This window comes from Garra rufa, chromosome 17, assembly GCF_049309525.1.
Source record: "Garra rufa chromosome 17, GarRuf1.0, whole genome shotgun sequence".
Classification (NCBI taxonomy): Eukaryota; Metazoa; Chordata; class Actinopteri; order Cypriniformes; family Cyprinidae; genus Garra; species Garra rufa.
Genome location: NC_133377.1, coordinates 36990742 through 37011419, shown reverse-complemented (window position 1 = coordinate 37011419; position 20678 = coordinate 36990742). Strand labels below are relative to the sequence as shown.

The window sequence follows — 20678 nt, the reverse complement described above, 5'->3', positions numbered from 1 at the left end:
AGGTTCAAACAGTCACTGATGCTCCAGAAGAAAAAAACTATGCATTAACAGGGCTCTAGACTAACTTTTTGCACTGGTTGCACTGGTGCGCCTAACTTTTTTTCTTAGGTGCACCAGCACAAAAGTTAGGTGCACCCAAATTTTCAACCGCATCACATTTAACACCGCAGTTTTACAATTTCACTTTTTTATTTTTTTATTTATTATTATTTTTAATCCCTGTCCATATAGGCAATATTGACTTGTAAATGATTAACTAACAATCTGGTCAATATAAAGTTCTTTTATTTGAAGAACAATTCTACAAGAAAGGCAACTTACTGAAAAAGTGTTGGTGCTTAAAGTGCTGTACTGAGCTGAAATTTAAACTTAAAAAATTTCAAGATAATTAACTAAAAATAAAATCTAAATTAAGTGTTTTAAGGGCTTCAAACTGAACACCTCATGGCTTGATGCGTGGGGGCATATTTTTTTCCCGGTACTTTACCCTACTTGGTGTAATAATGAAAACATTTCAGTGAAAAAATAAGTCCAAAACTGTCTATTTTAACATTTTGAACAATAGGGCTTTACAATCTTTTTTTTTTTTTTTTTTTTAGAAATTCTTGTTTTAATTTTTCTCATAATCAAATGAAAGCATAAACATTTATTTATTTTTAATCAAATGAAAAATAAACCTTTTTAATTTTTGGCAAACATATATATGATTTATAAATGGGAATATATAAACACCTACATTATCAGTGTTGGGGTTAGTTACTCAAAAAAGTAATATATTACATATTACTCTCAAAAATAGTAATGCCTTACTTTACTTTATTACTCCCTGGAGAAAGTAACTAGTTATATTACTAGTTATATTACTAGTTACATTTTTTTTTTCTTACACAAAAAAACTGTTATTCTTAACAAAAAAGCATGACTACTGCGTGCATCCGTACATACGCGATCTCATAAAGCTCTTATAACACAATGGAAATTATGCACAATTAATCTTTCATAAAGGTCTACGTGTGTTGTGATTCGTAAGCACGCAATATTCAGCACTGTTCAAAACTTTTGAGCAGTGAGTGAATTATATCTTTAACACCATTGATTGGAGATGCGTTCCAAAAATCAACAGATGGCTACATGCTCATGCTGCAAACAAGTTTTAAATCGAAACTGCCTATTCTTGCTCTTACTAATCATATGTTGTTCTTGCTGCTTTTGTGCAATAGATGAATAACATTTTTTTATTTATTGTTAGATATTTTATGTTTAGATATTTCTATATTGCGGGAGTCCCGCGAATCATTTTATTTTCCCGCATCCCGCACACACACACACACACACACACACACACACACACACACACACACACACACACACACACACACACACTGTACATTATACTGTACACCCAACACTATACACCCAACACTGTACATTATACTGTACAAAAGTAATACAGGACTAATATTGTTCTGTTTCATGTTAAACCGTACTTTTATTTTGACAGGTTGCCGTGAAGTTTCTGTGTGTACAGTATGAAATGATGCTTTCTCAAATGAAAGAGATTGGAGATTGAGTTTATCTGTTCATGTGAGATGCAAATGCCAAAAATTAGCGGGAGCGTACACACGTGCTTCAGTAGCCTATACGCCTGTAGTAAAAAAATACACGTCTCCACCATTAATACACAGAGGCAAACGGAACATGCAGGATTCATATTAAACGGTCTTTTTGCCTTTCAGTTTTCACAGACACTAGTCCATATCGCGATTTGAATTAAGTGACAGACCAACTTTTGATTTATCAATCCAAAAATCGACGTATTACGTGGCATTCCGCGCCATAGTAAATTCGGTTTTTATGAATGGAGTCCGCGATCCAGTCCGTGTTTTTGCGGAGGAGGCATTGTAAACGCTTGGCCATGTAGAGACAGCCTGACTGCATCACATCCATTTTCAAACGTACACACACGTACATGAATATCTGGACCACGGCCAATCAGAGGGGGCGCGGGATCTGTCCTTCATCTCTGATTGCTTTAGACCACGATATGGGTCTAATGTGTGTCTGTTGTTGAGCAACAGGGAGACTTTAAGAGTGACGGAGTTTCGTTTTTCCCCCCCTCGAACGGCTGGTCGCACCGGTGCAACCTTTGATTTTTTTTAGTCGCACCATTGAGAAATTAGGTCGCACGTGCGACCAAATTGGTCGCACTCTAGAGCCCTGATTAAGAACCAGGGGTGTAAACTTTTGAACAGAATGAAGATGTGTACATTTTTCTTATTTTGCCTAAATATGCTTTTTTTCATTTATTACTGCCCTTCAGAAGCTACAGAAGATACTTGCATGTTTCCCAGAAGACAAAATAAGTTAAATTTTCCCTAATCTTCAGATTCAAAAAGTTTTCACCCCCGGCTCTTAATGAGTCATGTTTCCTTCTGAAGCATCAGTGAGTGTTTGAACCTTCTGTAATGGTTACATATGAGTCCCTTAGTCCTCAGTGTGAAAAGATGGATCTCAAAATCATACAGTCATTGTTAGAACGGGTTCAAATACACAAAAATGCTGAAAAACCAAAGAATCTGTGGGACCTTAAGGATTTTTCTGAAGAAGAGCAGGCAGTTTTAACTGTTCAGGAAAAACAAGGGACTCATGAACAACTATCACTAAACAAAAAAAAAAAAAAACACAGCTGTGGATCATTCATTTAACAACACAGTATTAAGAATCAAGTGTATGTAAACTTTTGAACAGGGTCATTTTTATAAATTCAACTATTTTCTCTTGTGAACTATATGTAAACATTTTTTGTGTGAAATATCTCAAGTCAGTACTACATAAAAAAAAGCAAAACAAAAAAACATGCATTTTTTATGAACCCTCTTATTTTGGTAAAATAATTGACATTTAGCAGATTCTGCGAGTTGTATGTAAACTTTTGACCTAAAATGTATTTATATGGCACTTCATACAATATATTGCTTTAAAAACGAGCAGTATTAAACAAAAAACAGGGTTTCCCTGGGCCTTAATTCGCCCTTCCATAATTGAAGCAGTAAAAGCTCTTTATTCAGAACAAAAAGTCTAACATTTATAAAGTCATGGCACTAAATGTTGCATGCACTGAAAAAAAATTAACATCTTTCTTAGTGGTTGTCCTTTTTTTTTATATATATATATATATAAATAAATAACCAATACAAATCTAAACATCCTTACCAATGTACTTTTACTTGAGATGCAAAATGAAGATAGGAAGTCTTGTTTTCTGAGAAACTGAACAAAGTTAAGTAAGTTCATGCTTAAAACAAGAGCAAATATGTCAGTATGGGGTATTAAAACATGTTTTTTCTTTAAATTAAGTTTATTTTTTGGAGCCCGCTGGCAGATATGTTCTTGTTTTAATCATAAACCGTTCATTTTGATCAGTGTTCCAAAAAAAACAATACATCTTATCTTTCATTTTGCTTCTTTGGGAGTCTTTTGTACTTGAAAACAAGACAAAAATACTGAGAAAGGCAAGAACATCATGTTTTTGCAAGTACAGTAAAAGTTATGGTTATTGCTCTATTTAAAGGTTTTTAAGCCTCAAGCTATTTGTTTGTAAAATGAATTTTAAAAAAAGTAAGATTTTGTTTGTTAAGCTAATTCTATTTCTTCTCATCAAAAGGTCATTGCCATCCCTGATGACGATGACGAAGCTTCTTCTGCTTCTGAAGACAAAGAAAAAGGCAAAGAGAAAGAGGAGAAGGACAAGACGCCTGAATCTTCTTCAGAAGGAGACAAGGCTGATGGGAAACAAGATGAGAAGGAGGAGGAAAAAGGAAAGTCTGGAGACGCTGATGAGAAGACCACCGACAGCAAGCCCAAAGGATCCGAGGCTGAGAAGGAAACTTCAGACGCCAAAGGTAAACAAAAATGGTGTTTACAATTCAGTTGACTTTCATGGGATTGAAAGGGATCAAAAATATACTTTGTCCAAACATGGAGTGGCTGATTTGATCATAGGTTTTGTTTTTGTTTTTTTAACTCAGGAGAAAAGAAGGATGATGAACCTGAGAAGATGGACACTACCCCTGTTACAGATGACAAGAAAGGCCTGTACACCTGACTGGCTGGCATTATTATGTAGTTTCTGGATCTCATTTACACACTTTATTAACTTGTCATTCATTTCACTCCAGGTCAAAAAGATGAGAAGGATTCTGGTAAGACAGAGGAAGCAGGAAAACTGCAGAATGGAGAGAGTGCCAAAGACAGCGCAGCAGGAGCAGCAACTGAAGAGAGGAAGAAAGCCAAAACACGATTCATGTTTAACATCGCAGATGGAGGATTTACCGGTAAGATCTCCTGTTCAGAGTGCCTATTTCAGTTATTCTCAGATTTTGTACTAGTTTTAAACCACGAGTGTTTGGGAAAGATATTTTAGCCAGAAATATGAAACCTTCACAAGCTTCTAGGTTTTTAAAAATGTACTTTAAGTTAGATTTTGGTTAACATTAAGTCATTGTTTTCATATTTCTCCCTTCTTTTTCACTTTTTTTTTTTTTTAAACCTTTTTTTTTTTTCTAGATTTTATTCTACTGTGAACAGCACTTAGACCTGCATTTTGTTTAAAATATATGGAAATTTATTTGAACTATTTTAATTTAATTTAATCTCTTTATTTTCAACTGTTTATTTAAAACCATGTAACTTTATTTTAATTGTGTTTGTATTATTTTTAGCAAAATTTATTTATTGATTTTTTTTTTCTTTATTTTGGCTAGTAATGTTATATTAGCCAAAAATTAATAAATTGGATATTAATTAACTGTAAACGTAAATGATTAATTGTAACAAGTTTAATTATTGTAACTATAATACATTTATCATCTTCACTATTTATTTTAACTATTCACTTATGATTCACTATTACTATTTAGAATATTTATATATAGTTTTATTATTATTTGAACTAACTTTTAACTATTTATGGATTTTTTTTTTTTTTTAATCCTTAATCTTTATTTTGGCTGTTAATGTTATATTAGCCAGTAATTAATAGTATTGGCTAATAGAAACAATTTTAATTATTGTAACCATATTAAATGTATCATCTTCACTATTTATTGTGTAGTTCACTAATTTTGTTGTTATTTTAACAAACTTTAACTTTTTATTAAAATTATTTATCTTTATATTGGCTATTAATGTTATATTAGGCATTAATTAATTTGACAATTAACTATTAACATATATTATTAAATATTTAATATAGTTACAATAATGTATTTATTTAATGTATTTATAAGTTAATATTTATAATAAATGTAAATGTATTTAGTTTATTATAATAATAATAATAATAATAACAATAAGTATTAATATTATTTTAACTAACTTTATATATTGGCTATTAATGTTATATTAGCCTAAAATATTGACTATTATTTAACTATTAACATATATGTGACCCTGGACCACAAAACCAGTCTTAAGTCGCTGGGGTATATTTGTAGCAATAGCCAAAAATACATTGTATGGGTCAAAATTATAGATTTTTCTTTTATGCCAAAAATCGTTAGGAAATTAAGTAAAGATCATGTTCCATGAAGATTTTTTGTAAAATTCCTACTGTAAACCTATCAAAATGTAATATGCATTGTTAAGAACTTACTTTGGACAACTTTAAAGGTGATTTTCTCATTATTTTGATTTTTTTGCACCCTCAGATTCCAGATTTTCAAATAGTTGTATCTCGGCCAAATATTGTCCTATCCTAACAAACCATATATCCATAGAAAACTTATTTATTGAGCTTTCATATGATGTATATATCTCAGTTTTGTCAAATTTTACCTTATGACTGGTTTTGTGGTCCAGGGTCACATATTATTACATTAGTTGTAAAATATGTATTTTTTTTTTTTCTACAAAAACAATTGAATGCTTATCAGTATTTTCTTTTATACATTTTTTGGTGTTTGGTTGTTTTGCAGAATAATGTTTTTATTATTATTACTATTAAATAAGTGTTAAAATGAAGAATTGTAATGTAATTATTTGCCTAAATGCAATAAGTTTAAGCATTTCTACTAAATTCTTTCTTTTTTTTCCCCGCAGAATTACACTCCCTGTGGCAGAATGAGGAGCGAGCTGCAACAGTCACCAAGAAGACCAATGAAATCTGGCATCGCCGCCACGACTACTGGCTACTCGCTGGCATCATACAGTATCCTTAAAAAACCCCTCGCAACTTTCAGCGTACATGTACAAGTGTGAGTGTCTTTCAGATGTGTCCAAAGACAAGCAGAGCATGAAATCTACCTTAACTCACCGTCTCAGACACGGTTACGCTCGTTGGCAAGACATTCAGAATGACGTCCGATTCGCCATTCTTAACGAACCCTTCAAGGGAGAGATCAACAGAGGGAACTTCCTGGAAATCAAGAACAAATTTCTGGCCAGGAGATTCAAGGTATTATGAAAAAAAAAAAAAAAAAAAAAAAAATTCTAGTATACGAGTGAAGATATTTGAGTTGGTAACACATTTTTGTTCGTCCCCTGTAGCTGCTTGAGCAGGCTCTGGTGATTGAAGAACAGCTGCGCAGAGCTGCGTATCTGAACATGACTGAAGACCCTTCTCACCCCTCCATGGCTCTCAACACACGCTTCAGTGAAGTGGAGTGTCTGGCCGAGTCCCACCAGCACCTGAGCAAGGAATCCATGTCCGGAAACAAACCTGCCAACGCCGTCCTACATAAAGGTACATCACCTGACCTCATTTGTGACCCTGGACCACAAAACCAGTCAATTTTTTGGAATTGAGATTTATAAATCCTCTGAATAAAATTAAAGCTTTCCATTGATGTATGGTTGGTTAGGATAGGACAATATTTGGCTGAGATGCAACTATTTGACAACCTGGAATCTGAGGGTGCAAAAAAATCTAAATACTAAGAAAATTGCTTTTAAAGTGGTCCAAATGAAGTTCTTAGCAATGCATATTACTAATCAAAAAATTAAGTTTTGATGCATTTACGGTAGGAAATTTACAAAATATCTTCATGAAACATGATCTTTACTTTAATGATTTTTGACATAAAAGAAAATTAGAAAAATTTTACCCATACACTGTATTTTTGGCTATTACTACAAATATACCTGTGCTACTTAAGATTGGTTTTGTGGTCCAGGGTCACTTAATTTTGAACTTTTGACTCTGTGTATAAGATGACACTCATTGTTGCCTTGTATGTGTTTCTGACAGTACTGAAACAGCTAGAAGAGTTGCTCAGTGACATGAAAGCAGATGTCACTCGTCTCCCTGCGACCATCGCAAGGATACCGCCCGTCGCCGTGAGGCTGCAGATGTCTGAAAGGAACATTCTCAGCCGTCTGGCCAGCAGAGGACCAGACACACAGTCTCAGCAGGTACACAGTCGCAAACCTGCACTTGTGTGAATTATGATTGGACTATATATTTGTATTTAAAATGTAATTTATCCCTGTGATCAAAGCTAAATTTTCAGCATCATTACTTCAGTCTTCAGTGTCACATGATCCTACAGAAATTATTCTAATATGCTGATTTGCTGTTCAAGAAACATTTTTTTATTTTAGTAGTATCAATATTTAAAACGGAGTAATTTTTGTTCAGGATACTTTTATGAATAGAAAGATCAAAGATCAGTATTCATCTGAAATAAGTCTTTTGTAACATTACACACTATATCATTCAAAAGCTTTGAGTCAGTGTAATTTGTTTTTTTTTAATAGAAATTAAAACTTTTATTTAGCGAGGATGTTTTAAATTGTTCAAAAGTGATGATAAAGACATTTATAATGTTACAAAAGATTTCTATTTCAGATAAATGCTGTTCTTCTGACCTTTTTAGTCACCAAAGAAACCTGAAAAAAAATACTCAACATGTTTTTTGAGCAGCAAATCAGAATATTAGAATGATTTCTGAAGGATCATGTGACTGGAGTTATGATGCTAAAAATTCAGCTTTGAAATCACAGGAATAAATTACAGTTTAACATATATTCAAATAGAAAACAGTTGTTTTAAATAGTAGAATTATTTCAGAATTTTACTGTTTTTGCTGTACTTAAGATAAATGCAGGCTTTGTGAGCAGAAGAGACTTCTTTAAAAGACATTAACAATCTTACCGTTCAAAAACTTCTGACTGGTAGTGTATGTAAAAATATTTAAACTTTAATTTAATATAAAATTAACTTTTTTTGTGTGTATTTTTATTATTTATTTATTTTTAATATATCCATATTTCTTTTAATATGGCAGACAGCAAGTGGCATGGAAATGTTGTTTAAGTAAATATATTAATATTTAATGTGTTTTTATTTTATATATAATTATATATTAATATTTAATTTTTTAAAAATAGCAGATAATAATTAATAAATAATGTAATGTAAGTGTCATCTTTAAAGGTGTTTCATAACATTTTTGGAAAATATTAGACTAAAACATTGTAGTTCATTATACATGTAAAATGTATATATTCATAGAATTTTATTGTATGAATGTATATTAATACTCGTATACTACAATTATTCATTCTGACAAGTGGCATTTTTAAATCCAACTAAATGAGGAAATTTTTTTTTGTTTGTTTTCAAAAGTTGTTTCATGAATATATTACAGTAAATATATTAAGTAATATTTAATTTTATTTTTACAAAAAGCAGACAGCAAGTGGGATTTTTAAACATAACTGAATGAGATTTGATTAAAAAAAAAAATTGTATACACATAAGAATTGTAAGAAGTTGATAAACACAAGGAGATTATTGCCGTATTCAGTTAGTTGTAGATCTGTTGCATATTAAGTCTGTAAAGGAGTCACCAATAATGTTTTCCGAGAAATCATTTACTTTCTAAATTGACTGTGAAAAAAACAAACTTGACATGTTGTGAAATAGTTTTTGTTTTCAAAGTAAAACACGAGGCCAGGCTTTTATCCACCGAGATGCCGCAGGATATAGTCTTTTTTCCATTTGAACAGTTGATATAGATTTGAAAGGTTGTGTGATGTGAACTTACAGCTACCTTAAACATAAATGATGGACACTGACTTCAATTACAGAAAAGGATAAAAATGACTTTAAAATCATCAGTGTTTTAGGCACTTTCTGTATTTTGGCCATCAAAAGCCTGAATATTGGAATGTTTTTTCTGTGTTCACATTGCCAGGTCCAGCAGTAGACGCCAGTCCTCAGCGCGCCGCACACCATGTCTACATTCCTGATTGCACATGATATCTCGTCTTAGCTTGAATCTACACCCTCGTACTGTCCGCTCAACCCTGGGGGCTTGTGGATATTTGAGCTGTTGTTTTTTTATTATTTTCCTAATTAATATTGTTTACATAATATTGTTGATGATGGTTTTTGGGACCTCAATAAAAATGTTCAATAAATTTGATTGAAATGTTGATTCTTCTTTTGTTTCTTCCGCTCTTGAGTCTATGGCAGCCCATAGAACTGCTTGCGGGAAAGTTATGAAATTTGGCACACAGATAGAGGACAGTCTCAACATTAACCATAGCAAGTTTGGAGTCTCTAACTATAACTCTCTAGCGTCACCACTTGTCCAAAATTTAACAAATTTACTTTTTAACCATAAGGCACAGATAAATAATTTTTTCTCTGAATCCTTGGCTCATACTGAGTCAAATGAACACCAACATTTCAAAAAATGTAAGTTGTTTTTTTTTTTTTTTTTTTTTTTCTCTCTGTCAGAAAACCTCCTTTTTTGAACTTGTCCTAGACACTTTGTCTGATTTTTGCCAAAACTGGTTCTGATCATCTTCAGACCATACTGGCAAACTGTTCTGGAATAACGTGCAAACGAAATTTACGAAAAGCACGCAAAAATGAAAGTGAGGCTATATCTCCGCAATGGTTTGGCGTATTTAGACCAAACTTGGTGTGCTTTAACAAGCATAACCTGCATGCCTGTAGTGTTTCGGCGCAGCGCCACCTGGTGATCAAGTGATATGAAAAATTGCTATTTTTGCTTATAATTTGTGTATAGTTTGGCCAAAAATCACAAAACTCTCTTTAGATTTGGTGGTTCCAAGTCTAACCATTTTTTTTGTCAAAAAAAAAAAAAGGCTGTATTTTATTTGGCACCATGTCCTGACAGTACTCAACAAGTTTGGCGGTCAAAAGTTATAATAAAAAAAAAAAATGCTAAGAAAATTGTTTACATTAGCCTATTGTACTGGAACTAAGTCATAATTGGATTAGCTTCCTGTCAGCCATTTTGATTAATGTTGAAAACCTACTTTTTCCAACTCCTCCTAGACCATTTATCAGATTTTCACCAAATTTGACTCGGATCAACTTCAGACCATGCTGGCAAAAATTTATGGATTTCGTGTCGATATACAAAACCGTTTTCATTTAGCGCATCAACGAATTTGCCAGAAAGATGCCAAACTGCATCTGAGGCTATCTCTGCAAAGCTTTGACATATAAACACCAAATTTTGTCACCTCACACTGAATACACCATTCATTTGGTAACAGCACCACCTATTGTTTAAGAGTAATAGACATTCATTAAAAATTATGAAATTTCAAAAAACACAAATAACTTTTGATTGCATTAGCCTATTGTAATAAAACTCAAAATATTTATTGGGTCACACCAAAAACTTACCAATTATGCTGTAGTTGGCCTAACTTCCTATCTGGCATTTTGATTTATGTTGAAAACCTACTTTTTCAAACTCCTCCATGACCGTTTATCCCATTTTCACCAAAATCGAGTCATCTCTCTAGTGCTTGGCCCCGTAATTGCTGCTTGGAGCTATATTTCTTCTGTTTCTTCCGTTCTTGAGTCTATGGCAGCCCATAGAACGGCTTGCAGGAAAGTTATGAAATTTGGCACACAGATAAAGGACAGTCTCAACATTAAGCATATCAAGTTTGAAGTCTCTAACTAAAACTCTGTAGCGCCACCACTTGTCCAAATTTAACAGATTTTATGCTAATAACTTTTGAACTGTAAGGCACAGAAAAAAAATTTCTTAGAATCCTTGGCTCATGCAGTCAAATGAATGCCAACATTTTAATAAAAAAGTTATGAAATTCAAGTTAGTCAAACCGTTCTCGAATAACACAAACAAATTCTACCAAAAGTAAGCAAAAATGGATGAGAGGCTATATCTCTGCAACATTTTGGTGTATTGAGACCAAACATGGTGTGTGTTATAACAAGCATAACCTGATGCTACCTGCAGTGTTTTGGTGCAGTGCCACCTAGTGGACAGGAGATCTGGAAAATATCAATTTTTGCTTATAACTTCTGAATGGTTTGGCCAAAAATCACAAAAACATTTGGTGCATCATGCCAAATCCAACAATACCAAATTTTCCCATGGCAGCCATTTTGGCAGTCGACCATTTAGAATTTTGTCGTATCATAACGAAACAAGGTATGTGTTCGGCTCCATGCCCTGAAAATTTCCCAATTTTGATTAATATTGAAAACATTTTCAAACTCCTCCTAGATCGTTGGTCCAGTTTTCACCAAATTTGGCTCAGATCATCTTCAGAACATGCTCGTTTAACTCATCAATGCATCACCACATCAAATTGAAAACGGCACGACCTATTGATCAAAAGTGATAACCCATTAAATATCATTGATGGGTGAATTTATGATTTTTCAGTCATTTCAACTATAATCCTAAAATGATTTTAATTACTCGTTGTAGCTGGTCTGTAGCTCCATATCATGTGTAGCTCCTCATTTTGCCTCTGTTGTGCTTGGCCCCATAATTGCTGCTTGCAGCTATATTTGTGTATTGTTGTTGTAGACGAGTTTGTTTCTTCATCAGAACAGATTTGGAGAAATTTTGCCTCACTAATGGATCCTCTGCAGTGAATGGGTGCCATTAGAATGAGAGTCCAAACAGCTGATAAAAACATCACAATAATCCACAAGCACCACTCCAGTCCAGCAATTCACATCTTGTGAAACGATACATGATAAGAAACAAATACAAGTTTAAAGAACACACTGACGCAATTTCAAGATAAAAGCTTCATTTCTATTTATTCAAATTCGCTTCACCATCTTACACTTACAACATCAACGCGCATCAGCAATCCTGAACCTCCTACTGATCCTTTAATTCATAGTTACATAAGTGCTTTTGTGAGAAACAGAGTATTTTCAGAATGATCAAAATAGCTACAGATCTCATTTTGTCTAATAAATGGTTTAAACATGCCATTTAATCTTCAACATCCTCATCCACCTTGACCCAAGCCGACATCAGTCCAAATCCATTTACCTCCAACTCAATTCTGAAAACATCAACACAATCCAATCTCAGCGTCACTCCTCTGGACCGGTGGCCTCACCCTCATCCTCATCGTCCTCATCCTCATCCTCTCCTCCAGAGATGTTCTGATTCATGCGGGACAGCAGCAGAGGAAGATTTATTAGACTGGGGTTTTCCTCTTCATCATCATCATCGTCATCTCTAGGAGGGTAGAAGCGACGAGCCTTGGCCACAAAATCCTCAGCAGCGTCCAGATAAATCAGCCGGTCCTGAGGAAAACATATTATATTATGGAGGTCAAAGTGAGGAAGAATAAAGTCATCTATTTTAGCATCATTACTCCAGTCACATGATCCTTCAGAAATCATTATATTATTCTGATTTTCTCAAAAAAACTTTTTTTTAGATTTCTTTGATGAATAGAATGTTCAGAAGACCAGCATTATCTGAAATAGAAATCTTTTGTAACATTATAAAATGTCTTTATCATCACTTTTGATCAATTTAAAGCATCCTTGCTAAATAAAAGTATTAATTTCTATCATTTCTTTTCCAAAAAAAAAAAAGAAATTTTAAGCTTTCGAATGGTGAAGTTTACAATGTTACAAAAGCTTTTTATTTAAGAGAAAATGCTGACTTTGGATCTTTCTATTTATCAAAGAATTCTGAAAAAAAATGTACTCAACTGCGTTTAAGTATTGATAATAATAATAATAAATGTTCCTTGAACAGCAAATCTGCATATTAGAATGATTTCTGAAGGATCATGTGACACTGAAGACTAAAGTAATGATGCTGAAAATGTAGCTTTCATCACAGGAATAAATTACATTTTAAAATACATTCAAATACATAAACAGTTATTTTAAATATTAAAAATATTTCACAATTTTACTGATTTTGCTGTATTTTGGATCAAATAAATTCAGGCTTGGTGAGCAGAAGAGAATTCTTTGAAAAACATTAAAAATGTTACTGTTCAAAAACTTTTGACTGGTAGTGTATATATTGTTTTCACTAATATTTTTAATCAGTTTTCATTTTTATATTTACCATTTTCGTTGTAATTTTAGTTTTGGTGACATTTTTATTAGTTTTTTAAAATATCTATATAGTTTTTATTTTATATTATTTTAATATTGTGATTTCAAGTAACATTTTTTTGTTGTTGCAATTTTAGTTTTAGTAACTATAATAACCCTGATGCACACATTTAAAATAAGATTTTTTTAGATTATATATTATAAAATATATATTACATTTATTTTGTGCATGTAAATTAGTATGGTTCAGGCCCCTTTTTTTCCTTAAAGTAGTAATGATTTTTCAAAATACCCACACGATTACCAGCTATATCATTTTAGATGCTAGTGGCCTTTGAAAGAAACTAATTTATGCTTATTTACGTGACTTTCGAATGTTTGCTTTTTAATGTATTTTAAGTCGATATTGGTAGTTTTAAAAAATGAAATATGTTTTAAAATATTAAACAATTATACTTAATATGATATTTAATTTATATTTAATAATAATAATAAATACATTATATTTAATAAAAAATATTCATGTTTATCCACCTATTCCTTCCCTTAAAAGTGGCCACAGCCATTTATAAATTGTATGGGTCTGGCTTCCGGCCTCATCCGCAACCAGCTCTTTTTAGCTGTACAAAACAGCTCGTTTTGCAGCTTAACATTGCAAATTGGTACGTCTTACCATATTATTTAAATGTATTATCTTAATTATGAACACACTGGTTTGTAGAGCAAACAGGTTTACGGTTTACTGCACGTTGTTATTCTTCGTGTTATTTCCCTACAGCAGCTAATGAACTGAAAGTCTCACCCGTAGGCTTACTTTTTTGAGCATTCCTACTTGTAGTTTGAGTAAGATGCTCACCAGGATAAAGAGGTATCTCTCGGGTGGAGGCTCTTTGCTATTGAATATAGATGTCTCAGTGTGGAGGGTCTGTAGAAGGCTGCGGGCGACGGCTGCGTTTCTCATGCGGTCATATGATGCACTGGCAGACACAGTCAGCAGAGACTCGGCTTCAGCCATGAACCCTGAGAGAAGAAACCGAACATCTTGATGGCAGACTGTCCCTGAATCAACGGACCATCATCTCTCACATGTAATCTCTTACCCAGATTCTCTAAGAGCATCTTCCATTTATCTCGCACCTCTCTCCTCATGTCTCTCATGGCCTCAATGTCGATGCTTAAACGCCGGTAGCCCTACAGGACCGAAGACACAACAAAAATCAACTCAAACATCAAGATGTGACACCTAAAATACCTTGATACCTTGGTTTAGTTGTACAAGAATAGAAGTATTTTAATATTGAAATAATTACAATTTTGAGACAGAAATATGAGCCAAATCTGGCCAAATGTAACAAATATTTAGATTAAAGTTTATTTATTTATTATTTAACATTTCATCTTCTTTTGGTTATGATATATATATATATATATATATTAGGGGTGGGCATAGATTAATTTTTTTAATCTAGATTAATCTAGATTAAATCTTGGAATTAATCTAGATTAATCTAGATTAAAATGGCTAATTTGAATTCAGAATATGTGTGCTACCCAAATAATGACTTAAAGTCTTTGAGAATGGATCATAAAGCTCATAAAGCTGTTCTATGATAATTTGTTGATGAAAATAAATTATGTTCAATTAGATGTACTTGTGTTTACTAACTAACAATGAAATTATTTTTTCTCCCTATTAGATTGTGTTTTTTTTTAACGTCAACACCTACCCAGCCCATTACATGTTACACCATACTTTTATTTTGACAGGTTGCCGTGAAGTTTCTGTGTCATACAGTATGATATGATGCTAGTTTTCTCAAATGAAACGGTAAAAGTGACACTCACAGCAGTTTGGGAGATTGAGTTTATCTGTTCATGTGAGATGAAAATGCCAAAAATTACCGGGAGCGTCACGTGGGTTTCAGTATGCGTGTAGTAAAAGCTCGTCTCCGCAATGCATACATACAGCTAGGCAAACGGAACATATCGGATTCATATTAAAACGGTCTTTTTGCATTTCAGTTTTCACATACACTAGTCCATATCGCGATTTGAATTAAGTGACTGACCAACATTTGATTTATGAATCCAAAAAACGACGAATTTACGTGGCATTTCGCTATAGTAGATTCGGTTTTTATGAATGGAGGACGACGCGATCCCGTCTGTGTTTTGGCGGAGGAGACTTAAACGCGCGATATTCTATAGTCTTCGGTATACATCCGCGTTAAACTATCAAGGTGAAAGTCATCATAGCTTGCGTAGTTTAGACCCAGCTCCCAACCCAAATTTGAGAATAGATTAACGGCGATATATTTTTTATCGCGCGATAAGAGTTTCACGTTAACGCAGCACGTTAACGCCGATAACGGCCCACCACTAATGTATGTATATATATATATATATATAATACTGACGTTTTATTTTTATACTACCAATTTTTTCTGGACACTGCCTCCTCAGAGAAAACACCCCTTGTTTTCTCTGGCAGTGTCTCCTCAAAATAATGGACGAGAAAAAAAAATGGTAGTATAAAAATAAAACGTCAATATTACAAAATATAACATTAAAAATGGTCGTGGCCAAAAGTTTTGAGAATGACACAAATATTAGTTTTCACAAAGTTTGCTGCTGAACTGCTTTTAGATCTTTGTTTCAGTTGTTTCTGTGATGTACTGAAATATAATTACAAGCACTTCATATGTTTCAAAGGCTTTTATCGACAATTACATGACATTTATGCAAAGAGTCAGTATTTGCAGTGTTGGCCCTTCTTTTTCAGGACCTCTGCAATTCGACTGGACATGCTCTCAATCAACTTCTGGGCCAAATCCTGACTGATAGCAACCCATTCTTTCATAATCACTTCTTGGAGTTTGTCAGAATTAGTGGGTTTTTGTTTTTCCACCCGCCTCTTGAGGATTGACCACAAGTTTTAAGATTTGGGGAGTTTCCAGGCCATGGACCCAAAATGTCAATGTTTTGGTCCCCGAGCCACTTAGTTATCATTTTTGCCTTATGGCACGGTGCTCCATCGTGCTGGAAAATGCATTGTTCTTCACCAAACTGTTGTTGGATTGTTGGAAGAAGTTGCTGTTGGAGGGTGTTTTGGTACCATTCTTTATTCATGGCTGTGTTTTTGGGCAAAATTGTGAGTGAGCACACTCCCTTGGATGAGAAGCAACCCCACACATGAATGGTCTCAGGATGCTTTACTGTTGGCATGACACAGGACTGATGGTAGCGCTCACCTTTTCTTCTCCGGACAAGCCTTTTTCCAGATGCCCCAAACAATCGGAAAGGGGCTTCATCGGAGAATATGACTTTGCCCCAGTCCTCAGCAGTCCATTCGCCATACTTTGTGCAGAAGATCAATCTGTACCTGTTTTTTTTTGGAGAGAAGTGACTTCTTTGCTGCCCTTCTTGACACCAGGCCATCTTCCAAAAGTCTTGGCCTCACTGTGCGTGCAGATGCGCTCACACCTGCCTGCTGCCATTCCTGAGCAAGCTCTGCACTTGTGGCACTCCGATCCCGCAACTGAATCCTCTTTAGGAGACGATCCTGGCGCTTGCTGGACTTTCTTGGATGCCCTGAAGCCTTCTTAACAAGAATTGAACCTCTTTCCTTGAAGTTCTTGATGATCCTATAAATTGTTGATTTAGGTGCAATCTTAGTAGCCACAATATCCTTGCCTGCGAAGCCATTTTTATGCAACGCAATGATGGCTGCACGCGTTTCTTGGTTAACAATGGAAGAACAATGATTTCAAGCATCACCCTCCTTTTAACATGTCAAGTCTGCCATTCTAACCCAATCAGCCTGACATAATGATCTTCAGCCTTGTGCTCGTCAACATTCTCACCTGAGTTAACAAGACGATTACTGAAATGATCTCAGCAGGTCCTTTAATGACAGCAATGAAATGCAGTGGAAAGTTTTTTTCGGGATTAAGTTCATTTTCATGGCAAAGAAGGACTATGCAATTCGTCTGATCACTCTTTATAACATTCTGGAGTATATGCAAATTGCTATTATAAAAACTTAAGCAGCAACTTTTCCAATTTCCAATATTTATGTAATTCTCAAAACTTTTGGCCACGACTGTACAATCCTTAGTTTGTCTAAAGAAACATTGTCCAACAGCGACACCAGCAGGTAAAGTTACAGCGAGAGTCCGTATCTCTGATCTCTCTTACCCACTGTTGCCAAGTCTGCGATTTTCCCGCAAAATTGGGTTATTTTAACACTGTTGTTGCGGGTTGAAATCACTATCCAGAATTTATTAATATCTATTAATATCCAGAATATGGTTTTTACCAGGGAACCCCCTCTGAAATGTGATTGGGCAAGTTTTGGGTTCAGTTTGAGTAGTTTGAGTGGGTTTTGTGGTGAAAACCTGGCAACCTTGCACCTCCCCTGAGCTCGTTGTTTTAATGTTTTAACAGTGAAAATCACCTAAGAGCAGGTAATGCCTCTATTGCGATATGATTGGATATGAGTGGTTATCATCAGCTGTGATTGGTTCATGTGATAAATCCCACCTATTGTGTTTGCAAATTATTCTAAGCATTGAAATCATTAGCTAGTATTATAATTATTTAAAACAGTTGAGAATTTTTTTTTCAGTATTCTTTGATGAATGTAAAGATCCAAAGATCAGCATCTATCTGAAATAAAAAGCTTTTGTAACACTACAGGATAACATTCAAAAGCCTGGAGTCAGTATCTTTTTTTTATGTGAAATACAACAAAAATGTTGCATTTTAGATAAATGCTGCTTCTGAACTTTCCATTCATCAAAGAAACCTAAAAAAATCTACTACTGTTTTCAACATAATAATAATAATATTAATAATAATATAAATGCTTATTGAGCAGCAAATCATAATATTAAATGATTTCTGAAGAATCATGTGCTACTTTCGACTGGAGTAATGGTGCTAAAAATTCAGCTTTGAAATCACAGAATAAATTACACTTTAAAAAATATATTAAAACAGAAAACAGCTATTTTAAATAGTAAATTATTTAAATTTTTAAAAAACGTTTTGCTGTACTTTGGATCAAATAAATGTAGGCTTTGTGAGTAGAAGATATTTCTTTAAACATTACAAAAAAACATAAATCTCCCTGCTGAAAAACAGCATATGCTGGTTAGGTATGTTTTGATGCTGGATTTGGCTGGTTTATGCTGGTCCTTGACCAGCAGCATGACCAGCATAAACCAGCAAAGGGTGTTTGATCATGTCCAAATACGCATTCAAATGCATTTAACCTTAAATATTACACTAACTGTAATATAAATACTAGAAAATGTTATCTTTTAAATGGTCAGGATCATTATTAAACATATTCCCCCGGTTTCACAGACAAGGTTTAAGCCTAGTCCTAGACTAAAATGTAAGTCTGAGCTGTTTTAACTGAAATAAAATTGCATTGATTGATCTTAAAATATATCAGTGCCTTTGTTTTGTCTCAAGATGCACACCAGTAATGTGTTTTTCTAAGCATGTTTATCAAAATTACTTAAATGTCCTAATTGAACTATGGCCTAATCCTGGCTTAGTCTAAGCCCTGTCTGGGAAACCGGGCCATTATTTAGTTTAAAAAAATCCTCAAAATATTAACTTAATAGAACTGAACAATATATTATTATTATTTAATTGAACAAAAGTTACACTTAAGGTGTTTGGTCACATTTGACGGCCAAAGAGTATGAGAACATATAAATGATGTTATCGCTCCCCAGAATAAAATGCGATTGTAAAGCGTAGGTCTTATCCAGAGTTGTTATCAATACACAATCAATGCATCACATTATGTGTTAATAATTACTCGAAATTGCTGCAAATATAGTAAAACTGCTGTCTATCCTACTTAAACCCATTCAGACACATTGACAGCGCGGAGTTGTTTGGAACCAGAACCATAGAGAAACTGTTTGGAACTATTGAGAGCTCCATGAACCACGTGACCACGCCGCGGCGAGATCAAAGCGTGTCGCAACTCTGTTTCTCAACGGCTCTGGTGTTCATCTATATTTAATTAATTACTTGATTAAATGTATTATATTTGTCATACATGAGATCCTCGTTGGGTTTGGGCTCTGGACTGCAGCAGGTTGTAAAGAGTGCGGTCGTCGTCTCTCTCGGAGTGGGAGGGGTCTCCTGGTTCACTCCAGAGGTTGGTCTCTTGGTCCCGCCTTTTTTTCGCTTCGCGGTCAAAATATTCTAACGTGTCGTGACTGACAAACAAACACAAGCAAAAATGTAAAATACATCATACATTGAAAACGGTGAAAACTGTATTACTTTTTTTTAATTAGCAGTGAAGCCGTTTCTTTTTAAAATGATTTGAGTTTTTTTCTGTCAGTCAGCGAAAATATCGGTTAGAGAAAGGAAAAGCGGAAGTACGTTGAACCGTGAGTTATGTAAGTATTCTTAAAAAAAACTTTTAGTATGAAAGTTTAACTTAACTTATGAGAAGTAACCATGGTTTTACTACAAATAAAACCCAAAACTTACTATACTTAAACCATGGTAACTACAAATTAACCATTGTTTTGGTAGTCTAACCATGGTATGGTATTGTAGTAAAATTGTGGTTTTACAAATAGTAATCAATACGCCAAAAAAAACATGGTTACTACACTTTTGCTATAATAAAACCATGGTTAATTTTCATAAGGGATAGCTCAGTTTGAACCAAACATGTTTCTGTTCAAATAATAGGAAATAATATACAGTCAAACCAAAAATTATTCAGACACCTTCAACATTTCTGACATTATCACAGTTTATTCGCTATGGTCAGGTCAAAGTTATCAATTTTACTGGTAGGCCACTGTATGAAGAATTTTGGGTGTAATATGTAACAGTTTACTTTATTTTGCTATCCTCAAGTACATAAATGAACTATTGTCCTGCACCCATTAATAAAAACAATATCAGAAATTATATCTGGTGTCTAAATTTTGGTTTGACATTTATTTGAGAGAAACTCAAAGCATTAATGGTCAGACATGATTCCCCTAAGTAATACCTAATCAAAGGTGTCTTTTCTTCATCATCATCATCCTGGCAGCAGCAACAGCAGAATCGCATACAGAACGTCTTGAAGGCGGCACCCATTCTCAAGAAATACAAAACTAGAAGATGGCAAAGAGAAGGTCTAAGTTCACAAGACGAGTGTTAAGCAGCACATCTGCTTCTCAAAGTAAATAAAGGTGAGATTCCTGAAGAAAAAACTCATCTTGCCTTTGTTCAAGCTGTCAGAGTCATATGTGGTTCTCCGGGTTCTTCAAGGTGAGCCTCGTCTCTCAGAGCAGCATTT

At 34.0% G+C, this 20678-nt stretch overlaps 2 protein-coding genes across 3 annotated transcripts in view; one reads left to right on the top strand and one right to left on the bottom strand.

Moving 5' to 3' along the window:
- The window catches only part of LOC141290168 (chromodomain-helicase-DNA-binding protein 4-like), a 34152-nt gene extending 24714 nt beyond the window's left edge, over nucleotides 1-9438 (top strand). For both annotated transcript variants that reach the window (XM_073822369.1, XM_073822368.1), the window contains exons 34-41: nucleotides 3665-3902; nucleotides 4029-4091; nucleotides 4179-4334; nucleotides 6100-6208; nucleotides 6322-6454; nucleotides 6547-6742; nucleotides 7247-7410; nucleotides 9198-9438. In XM_073822369.1, coding sequence (XP_073678470.1) covers nucleotides 3665-3902; nucleotides 4029-4091; nucleotides 4179-4334; nucleotides 6100-6208; nucleotides 6322-6454; nucleotides 6547-6742; nucleotides 7247-7410; nucleotides 9198-9209 — 1071 coding nt within the window. In that variant the 3' untranslated portion in view covers nucleotides 9210-9438. The remainder of the gene's footprint in view (nucleotides 1-3664; nucleotides 3903-4028; nucleotides 4092-4178; nucleotides 4335-6099; nucleotides 6209-6321; nucleotides 6455-6546; nucleotides 6743-7246; nucleotides 7411-9197) is intronic.
- A 2625-nt stretch (nucleotides 9439-12063) lies between these two features.
- mreg (melanoregulin) lies at nucleotides 12064-20678 on the bottom strand. The gene is made up of 6 exons (XM_073822418.1): nucleotides 20603-20678; nucleotides 20388-20493; nucleotides 19428-19590; nucleotides 14446-14536; nucleotides 14202-14365; nucleotides 12064-12571 (listed from the first exon to the last, which is right to left on the bottom strand). Exons 2-6 carry the CDS (start codon nucleotides 20474-20476, stop codon nucleotides 12356-12358), a joined length of 723 nt encoding a protein of 240 aa, XP_073678519.1. The 5' UTR covers nucleotides 20477-20493; nucleotides 20603-20678; the 3' UTR covers nucleotides 12064-12355.